This window comes from Schistocerca americana, chromosome 8 (assembly GCF_021461395.2).
Source record: "Schistocerca americana isolate TAMUIC-IGC-003095 chromosome 8, iqSchAmer2.1, whole genome shotgun sequence".
NCBI classification, from domain to species: Eukaryota; Metazoa; Arthropoda; class Insecta; order Orthoptera; family Acrididae; genus Schistocerca; species Schistocerca americana.
Window position 1 is genome coordinate 319,984,367 of NC_060126.1, and position 22,134 is coordinate 320,006,500.

At 45.4% G+C, this 22,134-nt stretch overlaps 1 protein-coding gene across 1 annotated transcript in view; it reads left to right on the forward strand.

Moving 5' to 3' along the window:
• The first annotated feature begins 302 nt into the window (after positions 1–302).
• Positions 303–22,134, forward strand: part of LOC124545325 — a 72,628-nt gene continuing 50,796 nt past the window's right edge. Inside the window, exon 1 of the mRNA XM_047124226.1 lies at positions 303–832. Coding sequence (XP_046980182.1) covers positions 421–832 — 412 coding nt within the window. The 5' untranslated portion in view covers positions 303–420. The remainder of the gene's footprint in view (positions 833–22,134) is intronic.

The following is a 22,134-nucleotide window of genomic DNA, read 5'->3' on the forward strand; positions in this document are numbered from 1 at the left end:
TCGATACGTGAATGGAAGAGAAAAAAAAACAATGGGACGTACCATCTGTCATGCATCTCATGGTGGTTTACAGAATAAAGAATATAGATGCAGATGTAGAAATGTGTCGCGGGTACGGTACTACAAATTAGATAACTAGCTGCAGCAAAGTCAAATAATGATTCATTATCGGACGTGAAGATTAGATAAATGTGCAAAGGTAGCAATGTAGTCATCCGGAGTTCTAGATACAATTTTTTATTACTTCTTAACGTAAAAATATTGTATGCTTTGCAAACTTAACTTTCCAAGCCAAAGATCTCTATCATGGTGTGTACTGTGTAGTTGTAACTTTGCCTTGCGGCTTGCGATGTACGAATCATTTCATTTGTATACAAACATGTTTTATATGTGAATGATGTTGGATATTAAGCGTAAAACATGTCAAAACGGAAGTCTGCGGTGACTCTAAGTAATGTTGTTGGTGTCGTAAAAGAGGTTCACTACCCGGGAAAAGCGATAGTAACGTTTCGGTTTGATGGGCAAGAAGAACGCGCACTTCTTTACGGCGAGAAATTGCTTGTAGATGGAAAAAGTGAATCTGATAGGCAAACACTGTACGAATTCGTTGCGCAAGGGTCTGTGCTGAAGTTCACATGTCATTCGTTCAGTAATAATGGTGAAGATCGTTGTAACTGGTTTATAACCTGTGCTTGGCGCCTGCATACGTACGACCTGGGTAGTCCTGCTGGTACGACCACAGTGAATGTGATATTCGGATTGAACAGTACATTGGGTACTGTTGTTGAAGTGACTGCGAGACATTGTGTACTTTCGTTCGTCAATTATAAAGGTGAGTACATTGACTGACAGCTCCCGTGGTTCTTGGTTGATATTGTATAGATTATGAATGAAAAAACTGGCGACATTGGTGTAATATTGAACGATATTTATCATTCGTTACATGAATCGGTTTTCTGCTGTTAGTCCAACGAAAGTACTGTTTTCCTTCATTCATAACGAAGGTGAGCTATCGTATACGCATCTAATGTAATATATTGTAATGCTGTACCACAGTAGTGTTGGTTGTGGACTGTTGGATTATATCGGTGTTTGTAAAGCTTAATCTGTCGTCCACTAAGCAGTATTGAAATATTGCTTTAGTGGTGGATAAGTGTTGCACTGGATGTTTCAAAATGAATATCGATGTTTTAAGGCTTAGTTGCATTTATGATATCCAACTTAATGTACTAAATAATAGCTGTATCAAATGATCGAGCAACTCAATTTTGTTTGTATGTGTTACAAATTCCCAAGCGTGCAGACTACGATTTTCGCAATCGAAATGTCACCTAAGGGGAAATATAAACGCACTTAATGGTGGCATCCGGGTGTCAGTAAAAACTCACGAGATGGTACGGGTCGACAGAAGCGTCCGATCCAACGCGTCGGCTTTGACCCGTGACGTAAGGGTGTTGTCGTGTGTGACGTCATGACGACGCGGAGTTTGGTTTGAGTGTGGCTGTCTCCAGTTCTGTTTTATCTTATTTTATTTACTTTTGTGGTCTGATGCTAAAAACAAATTGGGTGTCGATGGGGTAGAAGCAGAATTATGCAGTCGTTATAATTTAAAATTTGCTACATGCAGCGACTATTACCAAAAACTTAAAGGCGAAAGAAAAAGAAGAAAGAGATGATAATAACATTGCAGAAGCGTCCGATTCCACAGTCTACTTTGACCCATAACGTCATCAGTATGGCGGATCCGGTTACTTCCAAAGTATACAGAGTGGCGACAATGACATTGCATTCACACGCCAACAAAAGCGGCCAAAAATAAAAAGACACAATAACGTCTCACTCCAAAAATAAAGTGAAACCAACGGTACAGCCATTAAAAGGTTAGGATTTACGACGGGGCAAGCAAAATATACAACAATAAAAACACACCGCACCGTCCGAAAACAAATAATATAAAAAAATTAAATTACTGCATTCTGTAGAAATATCGGAACACGTGAGGCAGTACTGACCCTACGACTTATCTTAGAAGCTAGATTAAGGAAAGGCAAACGTACGTTACTAGCATTTGTAGACTTAGAGAAAACTTTTGACAATGTTGACTGAAATACTCTCTTTCAAATTCTGAAGGTGGCAGGTGTGAAATACAGGCAGCGAAAGGCCAGTTACAATTTATACAGAAACCAGATGGCAGTTAAGAGTCGAGGGACATGAAAGGGAAGCAGTTGTTGGGAAAGGATAGAGGCAGGGTTGTAGCCTCTCCCCGATGTTATTCAGTCTGTATATTGAGCAAGCAGTGAAGGAAACAAAAGAAAAATTCGGAGTAGGTATTAAAATCCATGGAGAAGAAATAAAAACTTTGAGGATCGCTGATTACAGCGAAGGATGTGGTAGGATAGAGTAGCATGGAGAGCTGCATCAAACCAGTCTGACGGCTGAAGACAACAACAACATAGCAGGTCAGCAACTGGAGGCAGTTAATTCCATAAATTATCAGGGAGTATGCGTTAGGAGTGATTTAAAATGGAATGATCATATAAAGTTGATCGTCAGTAAAGCAGATCCAGACTGAGATTCATTGGAAGAATCCTAAGGAAATGCAATCCAAAAACAAAGGATGTAGGTTACAGTATGCTTGTTCGCCCACTGCTTGAATATTGCTCAGCAGTGTGGGATCCGTACCAGATAGGGTTGATAGAAGAGATAGAGAAGATCCAATGGAGAGCAGCACGCTTCGTTACAGGATCATTTAGTAATCGCGAAAGCGTTACGTTGATGATAGATAAACTGCAGTGGAAGACTCTGCAGGAGAGACGCTCAGTAGCTCGGTATGGGCTTTTGTTAAAGTTTCGAGAACATATCTTCACTGAGGAGTCAAGCAGTATATTGCTCCCTCCTATGTATATCTCGCGAAGAGACCATGAGGATAAAATCAGAGGGATTAGAGCCCACACAGAGGCATACCGACAATCCTTCTTTCCACGAACAATACGAGACTGGAATAGAAGGGAGAACTGATAGAGGTACTCAAGGTACCCTCCACCCACACCATCAGGTGGCTTGCGGAGTATGGATGTAGATGTAGAACTTCATTGAAAACCATCTGGGTAATAGATGAAAAAAGAAAAGTCTGTTTTGCTCAAAGTGGAGTGCTTCCAATAAAAAAAAATTAAAAAAAAAAAGTAATTTGCAAGCAAACATGGACAGAAGACCTCCAACCTCAAGATGATTATTTCAAAGCCCTGTCAGGCGTTTCTGAGCAAGCTCTACAACAAATTCCAAAATGCCACAGCAAAATTACAGCATACTATTCTAAACATAAAATTCAACAGAATCTATCTTTCACAAAATGTAATAGCTAAATATATACATGTCAATGTAAACAGTATGTCTCCTACCAAGCACAAAGCCAAAATTGGCTGCCTAAAACAAGAAATTAGATGTGAACATACAAAGAAGCAGGAACTCAATGTTGAAGTGTTCAGAATTTATATGTAAATAGGAAGTAGCATCAGTATCTGTGACATACTTAATGATATCAGGAATACAGTGTAACAAAATACAGAATCAGTAATAAAGATAAAGCCACAACATAAAACTAATCACAGTTTTGAAACAAAATCATTAAACATAAACACAGATGGCAAACAAACCACACATTCTGCCGACACCTGGTCAGTCTTTCTGACATGTAACCTACCAACCAAGAAATGAATTTAACTTGCCAACCAAGAAATAAATTTGCTAGAAAAAGGACCTAAATACAATGTGAACACACGCAAGACAGTGGAGAATCTTATTATGGAAAGTGAATATGTAATAAAACAACAAGAAAGAAACAAGGTCAATGCTGGTCTGGCAATTGATTTAGCTGCACAAGAAATTAGATGTGTAATAACATATTGACAGGAACAAAAAGCAATGAAGAAACGTCCAGAATATAATGAACGAACTTACAAACAGTGGGGCTCTCATCACGAAACTGGAAAAGGGCAACATGTACCCAAGTAGTAATGTCTAACAACAAGGTAACTTGACTAGAACACAAATGAAGTGCTGAGATCCGTAAGGGCCTGAAGAACATCGCCGTCGATCCGACATTTAAGTGAATATCAGGGAAATCAGTGACACAGCTTTTCGTGAATTTTCATATATACAATGTTGCCTACAGCACAGGTGAACTTGACTCACCTTAAGGTCAAAAGATTTCAGAAGCATGAATAAATGCTACAGTCTCACAATCAACAGTGATGTGCTTTAGGTCGTTATGATTCCTAGCACCTCAAATGGATTACTGTATGATGAAATTCATAAGTTAATATGCTATAACTCATTCAGATAGCCTCAAAATAGGTTTAGTGTCAGTACAACTTTAACATATACCGACGTCCAATATAATTTTAGTACATAGTGAGTGGAATTAGCATATCTGAGGAGTGTGCTATTATCTAGCAGGATTTAATCTGAGCGAACATGGCTAAAAGTCTGCTACAGTGCTACCACCTGTTGGCAATGGCGTAAACTTCTAGTCTAGTGGCAAGGGCTAACTGTTTTTTATCAAGTCCATATGTATGTATAACGCAATTATGGCTTGCGAGTTACGCGAAAGCACCTTAAAACATGCACAACTGAAGGTGTGCAAGGGAAATTGATGCCGAGTTCCACGGAGTATAGAAGAGCAGTAGCGAGGCAGATTTAAGTCCCATATCTTTCAGATTGTGGCATTTATGTTATGTTTAACAGTGTTCAAATAAAAATAATCAATAAATCCACAAGGTGTCAGAAGTTATGGTGTACACGTGCTCTTGTGCTCTTACACAGCAGCCACCACTGAACGTCATTGAATCAATCGCATACTGAGTTATGCCAGTGATACACAATCTTACTGCCGGGTAAAGTTCTGCGATTCAGCTTCTTCCAATTGAGGTAAGAGCCACATTTCTAACACATAAAGATAAAAAACAACAGTTAGATTTAGGGCTTCCAGATTAAGCTGACAAAATTACCGAACATTGCCTGTTGGAAGGATTTGCTAAGGTAAGGGTGAACACAATAACACACTTAGTAAACATTACAAATTATATTTATTATTCACTTGAGGCTTACACATTTCTGTCCATGTTTGCTTACAAATTAATTAGTTGTTGGGGAAGGTCTTCCTTGAGCAAACCACAAGTTTTTCTCTTTTTCAATTACCCAGACATGTTTTACTGAAGATTCACCGTCATTAGTGAGCTTTCATTTTCTTTCTGTTTAATGAGAAAAATGATTTTTACTTTTTACACACTTATAAATTTGAGTTTTAAAACAGTATGTACAAATGTGAAAAGCTGACAAAGTTTTGTATATATACCTTGTTACCACATACTGTGTTTTATTTACTTATTTATTTATTTTGTGTGTGGGTGTGTGTTTCACATCACAGTTGTTTTCTTTTCACAGTCTATAATCCGCAACCATGTATAACGTAATGTAGGAAAGTTATTTATCTCAAAATTTTATGACTGGGAATTTTGCAGTTAGGCCTAGCATTAATTTATTCTATGTGGAAGATTAGGTGTTTGTGGTTGTAGTGTATTCCACTTGCATTTTCTTTGTGTATGTGTGTGTGTGTGTGTGTGTGTGAATAAATAGCTGAATGTTTGTGGGTTTTGTTCAACAATTATTTAGTTGTGTGTGTTTATGGGTTTGAGGGCAGAGAACAGAGCTCCATTCTAGAGAGCTGCGTATTCAATGTTATCTGTTTTCCTATTAGTTTTTGAGCGGGTCTGTTGCTGCACTTGAGAATTTTCAAGTTGGTGATGACGTCTGATGGACTGTTTTTCATGTCCATATGATGTTCAGAAAATGTAGAATGATAACTGTTACTTTCTAAAGATCTTCCGTCTTCTGCGTATCTAGTATTAAAGTTTCTGCTTGTCTGTCCTATATAAAGCAGTCAGAAACAGTCTGTAAAAAAATAAAAAATAAATAAACAAGCACAAGACTGTTCAACCATTACCTCATGTTCAATCCTTGCTAACATCCAATGTCCAATTGGACACATCTGACAACACCGTATCTGGCAGGCTGCTTAAATTTGTGTGTGCAACAACCAGATTGTTAAATGCTAATTAAACTGGAAATGGCACAACATATCAGTTTATTCCTTAAGAATTATTTCTGGGCACAATCTATCCTGCAACACCCTTACAAGCTTTTCAAGCTGTTTCTGAGCAACCTGTATAAAGTGATGTGCAGTCCTGGCATGTCAGTCGGTAAACTCCAGATGTGTCGTGTTTATCTGTGTTAGTAATGGTTGCTCTTAGTTTTCTCTGTATTGAGTTATTTGTTCTTTATGTTAATTTTAGTCCTTGCATTTTGAGTATGTTGGCTATCCTATGGGCTGTTTTGTTGCTGTGAGAGCACACCATTTCATTGTTGTTGTGGGTGTTTCTTGTTCATGTATTCTAGGCACTAGGTGCTAGAGCCCCCTTTAGTTTTGTTTTTATCTTGTGATTCAGTTTCTCTATAAAATTTGCGTAATATCCTTCCTCTACGGTTATTCTTTTTTTATTACATGATTTTTTTTGTAACTTATTTTTCTAGTTGTTTTCTCCAACTTGGAAACTGACTAGCTTTTGCACAGTCAGGTGATTTGAGTATTTGTGCCATTTTATGTCTGGAGTTGGTTGTTTACAGTGAGGGAATCACTTTCGTGTGCAGTGTAAACATTCTCATTCTGGGAACAGAAAGTAAATTACTGCAGAAGGTAGCCGCAAAGGAAATAGGGCCTCCAAGAACAGACCCTTGGATTGAGAGAATGACGAAATCAAATAAGCGTGACTACAAGTGAACACTTAACAGGGAAGTGTACAGTTAGCGCAAGTTGTTGTGTGAGTGCAGCTTAAGAGTATCTGATTTTCAGCCCGGAAATAAATTTGTGATCTAATACATCTGCTAGGGATCATGTACATTTGTCCAAAAAATGGAACAGCACAAAAACTCCCACTTTGTCAAATGGAGAGTTGCAAAAGCTTACACATTATTTCGTTACTACTGCAAACTGTACTTAATTATGTAGAAAACAACAAAATTCCACAAAAATAATTCTTTCTCTTGTCAGATAAGTTATCCATCTTATTATGATTATTAATTATTATTATTAATTATTATTATTATTACTATTACTGTTGGGAAGTACAGAAACGTCCGATTCTACCCGTCGGCTTTGACCCATGACGTCACAAATATGGCGGAAACGACAATTCCAATATGGCGGATATAAAACCGTTCCATGCGTATCATAAAGACGAAAATACACAGATAAACAACACACACACACAGGTATCACAAAAAGCCTAATGACTCTAACGGGACAAGCGTGGGAAATTGGGGGTTTTTGGGTGGGGAGAAACTAAATATAAACAAATTTAGCCACCCACCGCCATACAAAACCACGCAAGACGTCGAAAAAAACCGACATTACAAAACTCAACAAGTACCACAAAACACAATCTTATCTGGAATCGGACACTTCCCTTGACCTATATAGATCAACAGTAGCTCCCGATCCCATAAATTGGGATCGAACACTTCCCTTGACCTATATAGCTCAACAGCATCTCCCGATCCCATCCCCCAATACAAAAATCAAAATACACCGCAAAACATTGCGAACAAACACTTCCCTTGACCTACATATATCTACAGCAGCTCCCGATCCCATAAATTGGGATCGAACACTTCCCTTGACCTATATAGCTAAACAGCAACCCCCGATCCCATCTCCCATTACAAAAATCAACATACTCCACCAAACATTGAGATTGAACACTTCCCTCCAACTATATAGCTCAACAGCAGCTACCAATCCCATGACTTAGGATCGACCACTACCCTTGACCTATGTAACTCAAAAACATCTCCCAATACGAATACCAATAGCAACCTTCACAGCCACAAATTTCATTGAAACACTTCCCTATACCCCAATACACAACACATACGCCAAAAACAAAAGGGAACTTACCACAAGAAAGTTCCAGCCCCACAAACTCGATTGGCCACCACAATCACACACACACACACACACACACACACACACACACACACACACACACACAAAACCAACGAAAAAATACTGAACCAAAAGAAAAACCCAACCCACCCACACCTCAACACCCCCCCCCCCCCACCCCGCACAACTCCAAAATAAAAAACCCACAAACAAAAACCAAATACAACATAAAAAACATCTCAATCACACACTACAACTCAACAAAAACTTCAACAAAATAGATCCTCCACAACTAAAACAAAAAACAAACACACTCCCCCCCCCCCCACCTTAACAAACACTATACAACAAAATAAACCACCCACCCCACCCTGAACCACAGCCACCCACCCACCTACCCAGCCCCCCCTAACTAACCACTTTCGGCCTATACATTTTACCCACGGCCTTAAAAAAACCCGAAAAATACAATAGCCCTCTGGGACACTCTTCCGCCAACAGAACTCATCTAAATGAGACTGAAGGTTGGAAGAGCGCCTCTTCCCCCTCCCAAGAACTGACTTAACCACCCCCCACATCCCCTCTATTGTATTAGTACAAGCCCCTGTATCATAATTCTTAAACTCTAAACTATGGTTCACTACTAACTGATTAAATCCCCTCTCAACCAACCCCCTATAAGAAGAAAAAGCATCAGAAACTATTGTGGACCCCGACTCTATATATTCCTCAATTAACCCCACTAATTCAGCCTTCGACCTCCCTCCCACAACCCTAAAAACACATTCGGAACCCCCACCCCCCGGAACAACAGCCCCCCACACCCAAAGACCAGCCACAGACTTCCCCCTCCCATACTTCCTTTTCCCAAACTGTGACTCGTCCACCTCCACAACCACCCCATGCCCCCCCAACTTACCCCTGTACTTAATAAATTCCGAACACACTTCACGACAAAAGGAATACCAATCTAAAACAGTCCTCTCACTCACACCAGTCTCATGCGCACAAAAACTCTGAGGGGATCTATAACAAAAATAATATGTAACAAGCACAATCTCACGCATGCCCAATCTAGACTTCTCGAACCAGGTACCGCGCCGTATGGAACGCCATATGTCATCTTTACGACAGCGCCACATGTAACCGTCCCTGGTCCGAGAGGCCGGAACTTTAACCAATTTCATTGGTTCGCAGCACACGCCGCACTTCACGACTTTGGCAAACTTTCGATAGTATTAATACACCAGCATTGTATAAAGGGCTGAAAGAATTGGGCATCTGTGATAAACTGAGCTAACAATGAGGGATGCAAAAGTAAAAGTGAATAACAGAATGACCAGGCAATTTGACTTTGAGGATGGAATGAAACAAGATGATGGCCTCTCTGCAGTCCTGTTTAACTTAGCACTGCATAGTATCAAACAAAAAGTAGATAAAAGAGGAACGATAATGATGAAGTCCAGCCAGATATGCGCATATGCAGATGATATTGCCATTGTGATGGGGTGTAACATCGCTTAATGAAATATATAGACAAATGGAAGCAGAAGGAACAGAATTGGACTTACAGTAAATGAAGGCAAGACAAAATATATGGTTATAACCAATTCTGAAGTTACAAGAACACCACAGGGTCTGAAGATCTCTGACAAATGCTTCAGAGCTGTTAGATGCTTCCATTATTTAGGTGTTCTCCTAACCAATGATAATTGTATGAGACAGTGTATTAGAGAAAGGATACAAGCAGGAAAGAAGGCCTGTTATGCATACCTAAAGATATTCAAGAACTCTAATTATAAGAACAACTAAATTGAGAGTATACTATTCCCTTGTATGACCTGTTGCTACATATGGATCAGAAACTTGGACAATGACAGAAGCAGACAGTAAGAGCCTAAGGACCTTTGAAAGAAAAGTATTACGAAAAATCCATGGGCCTGTGAGAGAGGCAGAAGGTTGGAGAGTGAGATACAGCCATGAAATACAAGAGCTGTACAAGGGAAAAATGTAGCGAAATTTATCAGATCTCAAAGAATTCATTGGTTAGGACATATGGAGAGGATGATGGAAGACAGTATGCCCAAACGAATAATGAATGCTAGACTATTCCCAAAAAGCTGAGAACTGAGAGATATAGAGGAAGATCATTGCGGAGACCAAGGCTCACCAAGGGCTATCGTGCCGAAGAAGAAGTGTCTGCAGTTTATATACTTGTTTATATGCATAACTGTTACACAGCAGAGGCTACTAATTTCACACTCTCGAATTTATCTGAATCTAAAAATTTGTAAACACCCAGAATGTATACTCACGCACTGCCCCTGATGCCATTGTACCTGACCACTGGATTGCTTTGTCAGGCGCCCTCATTCACCCAATCTAATGAGATAATTTTTACCTTCTGGGGTTTGAAAAGGATCATTTGTATGTGCCTTGGCTATCAGTTGACAGTTGATCTACTCAACTTATGAAATGGAACTGAAGTGGTTGTTGCAACAGTTACTACAGACACACTGATCAAGGTTTGGGTAGAACCCGCCTATCGACTCAACGTGTGCCATGAGATGAATGGTGCTCACATTGAACACTTGCAAGAAAAACAGTTTGAGTTGCTCTTTCATTTGATGTATTATTCACAGTTATAAGTTGAACGTAATACATGCTACAAAGCCTTAAAACCCTGACATTAATTTTGAAACATCTGGTACTTTGATGGACTTTGCTGTATTGTGATTTTTCATGTAATGACGTGTCGAATTTGGGTATAGAGACGACACAAGCTATGGTGTATTTTTTTCTGTGTTGTTTGTGTGTTACTTAACTGACATCTGTAATATTTTTGTTTGTATATTTCAGTTGTAATGTTATTCATGTTCGTTGTAACAATATGTTGTTTCCTTATTTGGGTGAAGATAAAGTGCACTTAAAGTGTCAATGTGTTTTACGTGACATGTAGGTGTTGGCATTTTTTCATATTCCGTAGTTTCAATTCTGTCCATGAGAATTTTGGGGCACTTCTAACCATGTATCTTTGAAAGTTACAAGTGTTGGGCATAACTTACTTTGTAGTAAATCAGCATTTGTGTTTTACCTTAATGTAAATAATCAACATATTGTGTCATATTAGTCTTTTAACAGGAGTGTATATTGACTGTATTTACTTTAAATTAACGCCGTTGTGGAATTTGTAGTAATGAAAAATGTTTTAGAGAAACAGTAAATTTTGTACTAAGTTTCTCAGTTGTCGTAAAGGATATCTCGTCTTGGTTGTAAATCACATCAGTTCTAAAATACATGTAGCCTACCAAAACCATAAATGTATATATAATCAACCTAATTTAAGGTTATTTAGTTACAGATCTCTGAACTATAGGACCAGGCACAATGTAGCCCACTTGTATTTGGTGTTCCCAGTCACGGGATGAATTAGTTGCTGTTCATAAACAGTTGCAAATCGCCATGACTACTATCAAATGAATCGATGGTACTATGAATGGCTATGTCGGAAGTGTTAGCAAGAGTCATGTACCGGAGATATCAAAGGCACCTGTGGATACTTTCTCTTCTGCAGGAAATAAAGCATCTGCCACTACTTGTCCAGTTGAATGTGAGTAGCATGTCAGTGGTAAGTCCTGGGCGACCTGTGCGGGGGAAATGCGGACCAGGGAGAACACAGAATGTTACATCTTCCCCCCTAAACAACAAGTTGGAGGTGCTGCTTTCCATCAAAACTGAAATTGAGCCTGTGAGACTTGCTTCAGCTGTTGGGAAAAGTGCTATGTCCAGTGTAAAGGGGAGGCCAACACAAAAGGGTAGGAGTTTACTGTCAGCATACAGTGAATAATCTCACCCCTTACCTAAATGGCAGCAAGGGATGGGAATTAAGACCATATGCACTCAGCATGTATGTTGGGGGCTCATTCCATGTGTTGAAGAGGCTATTCCAGCAGCCTTTGAGGAAACAGGTTGCAACCAACTAAAGGTTGTGGCACATGTTGGAAAAAACAATGCTTATTGTCTGGGCTCCGAGGTCAAACTTGGATCATTCCAGTGATTGGCACCATCTGCAGAATTGTGCCTGTAACATATTGTGGGCCCTGTTTCTGGCCTGAGTGAAAGTCTTGAACCAGAGACTGCGAAGGTTCTGTGATCAGCTAGGTTGTGATTTCCTAGACGTGAACCACAGGGTTAATAACCGTAAGGTCCTTGCTAAATGGGTCATGTGTGCAGTACACATCGGAGGCTGATACCCAGGTAGCTGACTGTATTTAGGGGGCACACAAGGGTTTCTTAGATGCTTAGATGTGGCGACTCTTCATCCAGTTCAGATAATGACATCTGTAAGAGAGACAGAAGTACCAGTGTAAGATTCAACGAATTACCCCCCCCCCCCCCTGCCCACTTACTTGCCTCCCTCCTTCCCTCCCTCCCTCCCTCCCTCCCATTCTCTCTCTCTCTCTCTCTCTCTCTCTCTCACACACACACACACACACACACACACACACACACACACACACACACACACACAAAAACAAACATGAGCATTAAATGTGTAGTGGCTAACTGTCAAAACATTCACAACAAAGTGCCATGGTTCGAATTGCTGCTGAAAAGCCATGAAGCTCACATAATACTAGGTATAGAAAGCTGCTAAAACCTGTAGTTGAGCCCCCTGCAGGTTCGAGGGTAAGAATAGGCCCGCGGTATTCCTGCCTGTCGTAAGAGGCGAGTAAAAGGGGTCTCAAAAGTTTCGGCCTTATGTGATGGTCCCCTGTCGGGTTTGACCTCCATATCTCAAAATTCTTCCGAAGAGCGAGCCGATTGGGGAAGGGCCCCTTACTTGGTGCATTGTGTCCATCTTGCGATCAGACCTTTCGCCAGCTTATTCGTCGTTGCATTGCAGTCCTGCCTGCTGTCCATCTCTTGGGCATCCCCCCTGCGGGTCCGGGGGTTAGAATAGGCCCGAGGTATTCCTGCCTGTCGTAAGAGGCGACTAAAAGGAGTCCCTCCCCCTCAAGGGGGTAGTTAGCGCCTGCGTCCGAAGACGGACATGGACCTATATTTGCGGTCATTTTGGTTTTTCATTTCTTCTGGTTTCTTCCTTCCTTTGGTTGGTTCCTTTCTTTGTTCTTCTCCATCTCACTGTCTTACTTACTCTTTCCCTTGCCTTCTTCTCCTTGCCTTCTCTGGTCTCCGCCTCGGCGTTTGAGACAGTCTGTCCTTTCTCTCCCTCTTCTTTTTACTCTTCTTCCTTCCTCCCTGTGCGTGCCTGAAGGCCGACCCACACGTTCGCACGCGTAGCCGGTGACAGGGTAACGCGTAATTACCCGCCCTGGGTAGACAAGTAAGGCACGCACGTACCCCCTGGTAAAGGCCAGGCCCAGGGAGGGGTGATTGCCTGAGCTGACACCTTCCGACCATGCCGATTGGTCCCTCCGTCCGTTTCTCGGGAGGTGTGACCTGAGGTGTAAACATTCACCTAAGGCGGGAGTGCCCTCTGAGAGGGTCCCCACAAGGAAGGAGCACGCCATCGGAGACGCTGGCAATCATGGGAGATTCCTCCGCAGTGGATTTCTCTCCTTCTCTCTCGACTTCTGCCCAAAAACGGAAACTTGACCAGCCACCAGTGACAAAAGTACTACCGCCTCCCCCACAGTTCCTCGTAGTTTCTCGATCTGAGGACGGAAAGGATTTTTCCTCTGTCAACCCTTTCGTTATCCAGAAGGGCGTGGATGCCATAGCCGGATCTGTCAAGTCTTGTACCAGGTTGCGTAACGGTACCTTGTTACTAGAAACTGAGAGCGCCTTTCAGGCACAAAAACTGCTTCGGGCCACACTCCTGTACACGTTCCCTGTCCGGGTGGAGGCTCACCGCACTTTGAATTCGTCTCGTGGTGTGGTATATACTAGATCACTCGACGGATTGACCAACGAGGAGATTCAGTCTTTCCTCGCTGAGCAGGGCGTGACGGCTGTCCATAGGGTCATGAAAAAGGTCAACAATCACCTTGTACCGACCCGGACACTTTTCTTGACCTTTGATAGTGTTCAGCTGTCATCGCGCATCAAAGCGGGCTACGAGGTTATTTCTGTTCGCCCCTATGTTCCAACACTTACGCGCTGCTACCAGTGTCAGTGTTTTAATCACACTCGCCAGTCTTGTTCCAATGCGGCTAAATGTGTCACTTGTGGCAGGGATGCCCATGAGGGTGACTGTCCACCTCTGTCTCCTCGTTGTGTGAACTGTCAGGGTGACCATGCAGCGTCCTCCCGCGACTGTCCCATCTACAAGGAAGAACGCTGTATACAGGAAATTCGGGTCAAAGAGAAAGTGTCCTCCTCGGCTGCTCGCAAGCTATTTGCTAGTAGGAAGCCCACGCTGCTCCCAGCGGGGAAATACAGTACTGTCCTCGCTTCTCCTCGGACTACCAGGGAGGTGGCGACGCAGACATGTGATCTGACCTTCAGCACTACGGTCGTCCGTTCGGCCAGTGCTAAGATTGCCCGGTCGACGTCTCCTCTTCCTCCCGTCACCCCTCAGACACAAGCACCTTCATCAGCTTCTGCCAAGACGAAGACCCAGAAGTCAGATGCATGGGCCTTCAAGAAGGAACCGTCCCGTGCAGACTTCCTACATATCTTGAACTCCCAGCCCTCGACCAGTACTTCCACTAAATGACCTTCCAAGAAGGCTCATTGGAAGCACAGTTCTGCTTCTCCGCCACGGCGCATTTCTTCTCCTGTGCCACCCAGCGGTTGCCGCCCCAAGCCGTCATCCGTTTCGCGTGGCCGCACCGCTGGGAGCCGAACATCTGGCTGTTCACCGGTGGAGGAAGCTCCCCTCCCGGCCATCTTCACAAGATGGCCGATGAACCTATAGAACCAATGGACGATGACTGTCCGCCTACTGATAGCGGCAGCAGTGCTCGCTCGAAGCCAGGCCCTCAGTGGCCTTCAAGGTGACCCCTTCTTGCATCTTCTTTTTCTTTTTCTTCTCACGATGGCACTTATTCACTGGAATATTCGCAGCATTCACTCCAACCGAGAGGACTTAAAGCTGCTGCTCCACTTGCACTGTCCACTCGTCGTAGCCCTCCAGGAAACGAAGCTACGCCCATGCGATCAAATTGCCTTGGCACACTACACCTCTGTGCGTTTTGACCTACCCCCTGTGGCAGATATTCCGGCTCATGGAGGGGTTATGTTGCTGGTCCGGGATGATATTTACTATGATCCCATCACATTGCACACCGGCCTGCAGGCAGTTGCCGTTCGAATTACTCTCCCCACTTCTACATTTTCCATTTGTACCGTGTACACTCCATCGTCGTCTGCCGTTACCAGGGCAGACATGATGCAAATTATTGCACAGCTCCCTGCACCATTTTTGTTAACTGGAGACTTCAATGCCCACCATCCCCTTTGGGGCTCTCCAGCATCCTGCCCGAGGGGCTCCCTGTTAGCAGACCTTTTCAACCAGCTCAGTCTTGTCTGCCTCAACACTGGCGCCCCTACTTTTCTTTCGGACACATCTCACACCTATTCCCATTTGCACCTTTCTATATGTACTACCCAACTTGCATGCCGGTTTGAGTGGTATGCACTTTCTGATACATATTCGAGCGACCTCTTCCCGTGTGTTATCCATCTCCTGCATCATACCCCCTCTCAGTGCTCAACTAGTTGGAACATCTCCAAAGCAGACTGGGGGCTCTTCTCTTCCAGGGCGACCTTTCAGGATCAAACCTTCACAAGCTGCGATAGTCAGGTCGCACACCTCATGTAAGTCATTCTCACTGCTGCTGAATATTCCATCCCTCACACTACTTCTTCTCCACGTCGCTTACCGGTCCCCTGGTGGACCGCAGCATGAAGAGACGCTTTATGTCCTCGTCGACCTGCTTTACGCACCTTTAAATGCCACCCTACAGTGGCGAATTGTATCAATTATGAACGATTACGTGGGCAGTGTCGTCGTATTATTAAAGAAAGCCAGCTGGGCTGCTTTCACAAGCACCTTCAACAGTTTTACTCCTTCTTCTGTTGTCTGGGGTAGCCTGCGCCGGCTGTCTGGCACTAAGGTCCACTCACCAGTTTCTGGCTTGACGGTCGCGACTGACGTCCTTGTGGCCCCTGAGAATGTCTCCAATGCCTTCGGCCGCTTTTTCGCAAAGGTTTCGAGCTCCGCTCATTACCACCCTACCTTCCTCCCCCGAAAACAGGCAGAGGAGGCTAGGCCACCTAACTTCCGCTCCTCGAATCGTGAAAGTTATAATGCCCCATTCACCATGCGGGAACTCGAAAATGCACTTGCCCAGTCACAGTCCTCCGCTCCAGGGCCTGATTCTATTCGTATTCAGATGCTGAAGAACCTTTCTCCTGCTGGTAAAGGTTTCCTTCTTCGTACTTATAATCGCATCTGGATTGAGGGACATGTTCCCGCATGCTGGCGCAAGTCTTGTTGTACCGATTCCTAAGCCGGGGAAGGACAAGCACTTGCCTCCCAGTTATCGACCCATCTCGCTTACCAGCTGTGTCTGTAAGGTGATGGAGCGAATGTTTAACTCTCGTTTGGTTTGGCTGCTCAAATCTCAACGCCTACTTACCAGTGTGCAATGTGGATTTCGTAGGCGCCGCTCTGCTGTTGTCCATCTGGTTACCTTGTCGACCTTAATTATGAATAACTTCTTGCGGAAGCGCCCGACCGTGGCTGTGTTCTTTGATTTGGAGAAGGCTTACGACACTTGTTGGAGGGCGGACATTCTCCACACCATGGATACATGGGGCCTTCGCGGTTGCCTCCCTCCTTTTATTCGTTCCTTTTTAATGGATCGACAGTTCAGGGTACGTGTGGGTTCTGTCCTGTCAGACACCTTTCGCCAGGAGAATGGGGTCCCACAGGGCTCAGTTTTGAGCGTCGCTCTCTTCGCCATAGCGATCAATCCAATAATGGATTGCTTCCCAGCTGATGTATCAGGCTCCCTTTTCGTGGACGATTTTACCATCTATTGCAGCGCGCAGCGTACATGTGTCCTGGAGCGCTGTCTTCAGTGTTCTCTTTACTCCTGGAGTGTCGCCAATGGCTTCCGTTTTTCTGCCGAGAAGACGGTCTGTATTAACTTCTGGCGCTACAAAGAGTTTCTCCCACCGTCCTTATGACTCGGTTCCGTTGCTCTCCCATTCGTGGAGACAACAAAATTTTTAGGTCTTACATTTGACAGGAAACTTAGCTGGTCTCCACATGTGTTATATTTGGCTGCCCGTTGTACCTGTTCTCTAAATCTCCTCCGTGTTCTCAGTGGTATGTCGTGGGGAGCGGATCAAACCATCCTACTTCGCCTATATCGGTCGATCGTCCACTCCAAGCTAGATTATGGGAGCTTCGTATACTCCTCTGCACGGCCGTCCATCTTAAGCTGCCTCAACTCCATACAACATCGGGGTTTACGTCTTGTGATCGGAGCGTTTTATACTAGACCCATCGAGAGTCTTCATGCTGAAGCCGGAGAATTGCCACTCACCTACCGGCGCGATAGACTGCTTTGTCGGCATGCCTGTCGGCTACTGTCAATGCCTGACCACCCGTCTTATCGTTCCTTTTTTGACGACTCTCTCGACCGTCAATACGGGTTGTATGTCTCTGCCCTGCTACCCCCGGGGGTTCGCTTTCGTCGCCTCCTTCAACACCTTGATTTTTCACTCCCTGCAACCTTTAGAGTTGGCGAGAGCCACACGCCACCTTGGCTCCAGGCTCAGGTTCGCGTTCACCTTGACCTCAGCTCACTCCCAAAGGAGGTTACCCCCGGTTCGGTATACCATTCCCGTTTTGTCGAACTTCGTTCAAATTTCATTAATGTGACCTTCATTTATACAGATGGCTCTAAGACCAATGACGGGGTCGGGTGTTCTTTTATTGTCGGGGCACAAAGTTTCAAATACCGGCTCCATGGCCATTGTTCGGTCTTCACAGCTGAGCTCTTTGCCCTCTACCAGGCTGTGCTTTACATCTGCCGCCACCGACATTCTGCTTATGTCATCTGCTCCGATTCCCTGAGCGCCATCCAGAGCCTCAGTGATCCGCATCCAGTTCACTCTTTCGTGCACCGGATCCAATGCTCTCTTCAGTAGCTGGTGGACGACGGTTCCCCGGTTAGCTTTATGTGTGTTCCTGGCCATGTCGGTATCCCTGGGAACGAAGCTGCAGATGCTGCGGCCAAGGCTGCGGTCCTCCAGCCTCGGACATCTTTTTGTTGTGTCCCTTCATCAGATTGTAGCAGGGTCATTTGTCGGCGCATTTTATCGCTGTGGCATGCCGATTGGGCTGCACTTATGGACAACAAGCTTCGGGCCTTGAAACCTCTTCCCGTGGCTTGGACGTCCTCCTCACGCCCTTCTCGGCGGGAGGAGGTCGTTTTGGCCCAGTTACGAATTGGACACTGCCAGTTCAGCCATCGCCATCTGCTGACGGCTGCACCGGCGCCATTCTGCCCATGTGGGCAATTGCTGACGGTCCGCCACATTTTAACGTCCTGTCCGGATTTTAATACACTGCGTCTTGATCTTGGCCTGCCATGTACTCTAGATGACATTTTAGTGGATGACCCAGGAGCAGCTGCTCGCGTTCTTTGCTTTATCAACTTGACAAACCTGTCTAAGGACATTTGATTATGCTGTTTTTTTAATCCTATGCCTGTCAATCTGTCTTTTATCGTGTTTTCCCTTTTAGTTGCTGTTTTAAACTTGTGCCTCGCTGTGCATTCCTAATGTAGTCTGGGCGCTAATGACCATTGAAGTTGTGCGCCCTAAAACCACAAAAAAAAAAAAAAAAAATCTCTTGGGCATGGATACTTTCCTGCGTGCACTTTCCACCTTGTGCTGTGCAGTGTCACTTTCTGCACTGACGGCGACCATGGACCACATGTCACCTAACATCCAGCATGGTAGCCAGTCCGTTGTGGTGGGCTGCCATGTACCCTGTTGGTTGTAGCCCCCTGACAACACAGGGATCGCTCTACTGATGCCTGCGTCGTTAACTCCCCACATATGCCAAGGAGTAGATGCCCATCTCCCTGGGGCATCAGGACTCCCAGCAATTGCCATCCTGCCAGGTGGCTATTGCTGAGGCTGGGTGGCGCCCGTGGGGAGGGCTCTTGGACGGAGTAGGTGGCATCAGGGCGGATGACCCGCAATGAAGCATGGTACATCATCTCTCACTGGTGGCCAGCCGCCAGCAGTCTCTAAGCGTTCTCGGGCTCAATTTAATGCTCAGAAGTACTATCCGAAAACGTTCCCCTCCCTGGCCACGCCATGGAAGGAGCGTAAGTCTCAGGATGGCGGTAACAGTTATTCGCCCCGATTCTTAGTTTGTACGAGAGCTGATGGGGAGTCTTTTCTATCCACAAAGAATCAGTTCTTTGTCGAGCATTTAGGGGACGAGTTTGGGGAGGTGGAGGGCTTGTCCAAAATGCGCTCTGGGTCAGTACTGATACAAACGGCATCCTCCGCCCAGTCACGCAGGTTACTTGCTTGTGACAAGTTGGGGGATGTTAACGTTACCATCACACCACATAAGAGTTTAAATATGGCCCAGGGTGTTATTTTCCATAGGGACCTACTTTTGCAGTCTTACGACGAGCTGCGCGCCAACTTAGAGCATAGAGATGTTCATTTCATCCGGCGCGTTCAGCGGGGTCCGAGGGACAATCAGGTTGCTACCGGTGCCTTCATCTTGGCCTTCGAGGGTGATACATTACCAGAGAAGGTCAAGGTGATGGTCTACCGTTGTGACGTCAAGCCCTATATCCCTCCCCCGATGCGGTGCTTTAAGTGCTGGAAGTTCGGCTGTATGTCTTCCCGCTGCACTTCCTGCCTCACATGTCGAGATTGCGGACGCCCATCACATCCCAATACTCCATGTGCCCCGCCTCCCATCTGTGTCAACTGCGGAGGGCATCATTCACTTTTCTCGCCAGACTGCAAAGTCTTTCAGAAAGAGCGCAAAATCATGGAATATAAGACCCTGGACCGACTGACCTATACTGAGGCCAAAAGGAAATATGACAGACTACATCCTGTCAGAATGACATCTTCTTACTCCGCTGCTACAACAGCTGTGCTAGCCCCATCAGTTTTGAGACTTCCAGCCGGCTCGATGAGCAGTACAACTCCTCTTGCCCCCTTGCCTGTGGGGGGCTCTACCCACCCGGTTGCTCCTGCACCACCTACCTCAGGAGCAACATCCTCCCATCCATCGGGGACATCCGTCCCCGCTTCTCAGCTGGAGAAGCGTCCAACTTCTTCGGCTACTCTCGCTCGTAAGGGTTCCCTTGCGTCCCTCCCTTCCCAGGCTTCCACCAGCGGGAAGGATGACGCCAGACAGTGGCATAAGTCCCCACCAGTGGCTGGTCGTAGGGCTTCGCGATCCTCCTCCGTCCCGGAGACTGAATCGGTGAAGCCTTCCCAGCCAGTGAAACCCAAGGTTCAGCAAGAGAAGTCCAAGCGAAAGACCTCTAAGGCCAAAGAACTTGCGGTGGCACCGACCAAACCGCACCCTTTGAGCTCTGTATCTGAGGATGAGTTCGAGATCCTGGCGTCTGCTGAGGACCTTGATCTCGCCAGTCCCTCAGACGCCATGGATGTCACTTGCGCGGGTACTGAAACGGTGGCAGCGAGCGAACAAATGGCATAAACGGCCTCCCCAGTCCCTTCATGCCTTTCTCGGCCATGGACAATGCCATCCTCCAGTGGAACTGCAGCGGTTTCTTCCACCATCTAGCTGAGCTCCGACATCTTATCAGCCTTCACCCTTTCTTCTGAATTGCTCTTCAGGAAACTTGGTTTCCAGCAATGCGAACCCCCACCCTCCGTGGCTATCGGGGTTAGTATAAGAACCAGGCAGCTTATGAAAGGGTGTCTGGTGGCGTCTGCCTCTATGTCCTTCACTCACTTCACAGTGAGTCCGTCCCTCTACAAACACCTTTAGAGGCTGTCGCTGTTCGGGTGTGGACGCCACAGGCTGTTACCGTCTGCAGTCTTTACCTTCCACCGGATGGTGATGTCGCGCAGCATGTCCTGGCTGTGCTGATAGCCCAATTGCCGCCACCTTTCTTGTTACTGGGCGACTTCAACGCCCATAACCCTCTGTGGGGTGGGTCAGTGGCAACAGGTCGAGGCGCCACCATTGAGCATTTATTGGCACAGCTCGATCTTTCACTTTTAAATGATGGTGCCTTCACACACTTCAGTGTGGCACATGGCACGTACTCCGCCATCGACCTTTCGGTCTGCAGCCCTAGCCTCTTACCTACTGTCCACTGGAGTGTGCATGACGACCTGTGTGGTAGCGACCACTTTCTGATCTTTCTGTCGCTGCAATAGCGTCACTCTTCTGGGCGCCCTAGCAGATGGGCTATGAATAAGGCTGACTGGGGCTTGTTCTCCTCCACTGCCGCTATTGACCCTATTTCTCATGAAGCCATTGATATGGTGGTTCACTCAGTCACCACCAGCATTGTTAATGCCGCAGAATCTGCCATTCCCTGTTCTTCTGGGTCCCCTCGGCAGAGGACTGTGCCTTGGTGGTCGCCTGAGATCGCTGAAGCGATTAAAGATCGCCGGCGGGTGCTCCAGCGTCACAAGCGACATCCCTCCATAGAACACCTCATCGCCTTCAAAAGGCTGCATGCGCGAGCCCGCCGCCTTATCCGCCAACACAAGCAGGAGTGCTGGGAGCGGTGTGCGTCCACAATTGGCCTCCATGTCACTCCATCGCAGGTCTGGGCCAAGATTCAACGCCTCTATGGCTATCGGACCCCTGTCAGGGTCCCTGCACTCTCACTGAATGGAGTAATTTGTACTGACTCCGACGTAATTGCTGACCACTTGGCAGAGCATTTTGCTCTGAGTTCCACTTCTTCGGATTACCCACTGGCCTTCCGGTCCATTAAAGAGCGGATGGAACGTCGGAGCCTTTCATTTCGCACCCACCATCCTGAATCCTACAATGTTCCATTCAGTGAGTGGGAATTTCACAGTGCCCTCACCGCTTGCCCTGATACCTCTCCTGGGCCGGATCGCATCCACTGTCAGATGCTGAAAACCTTTTAGTGGACTGCCGGTGACGCCTCCTCGAT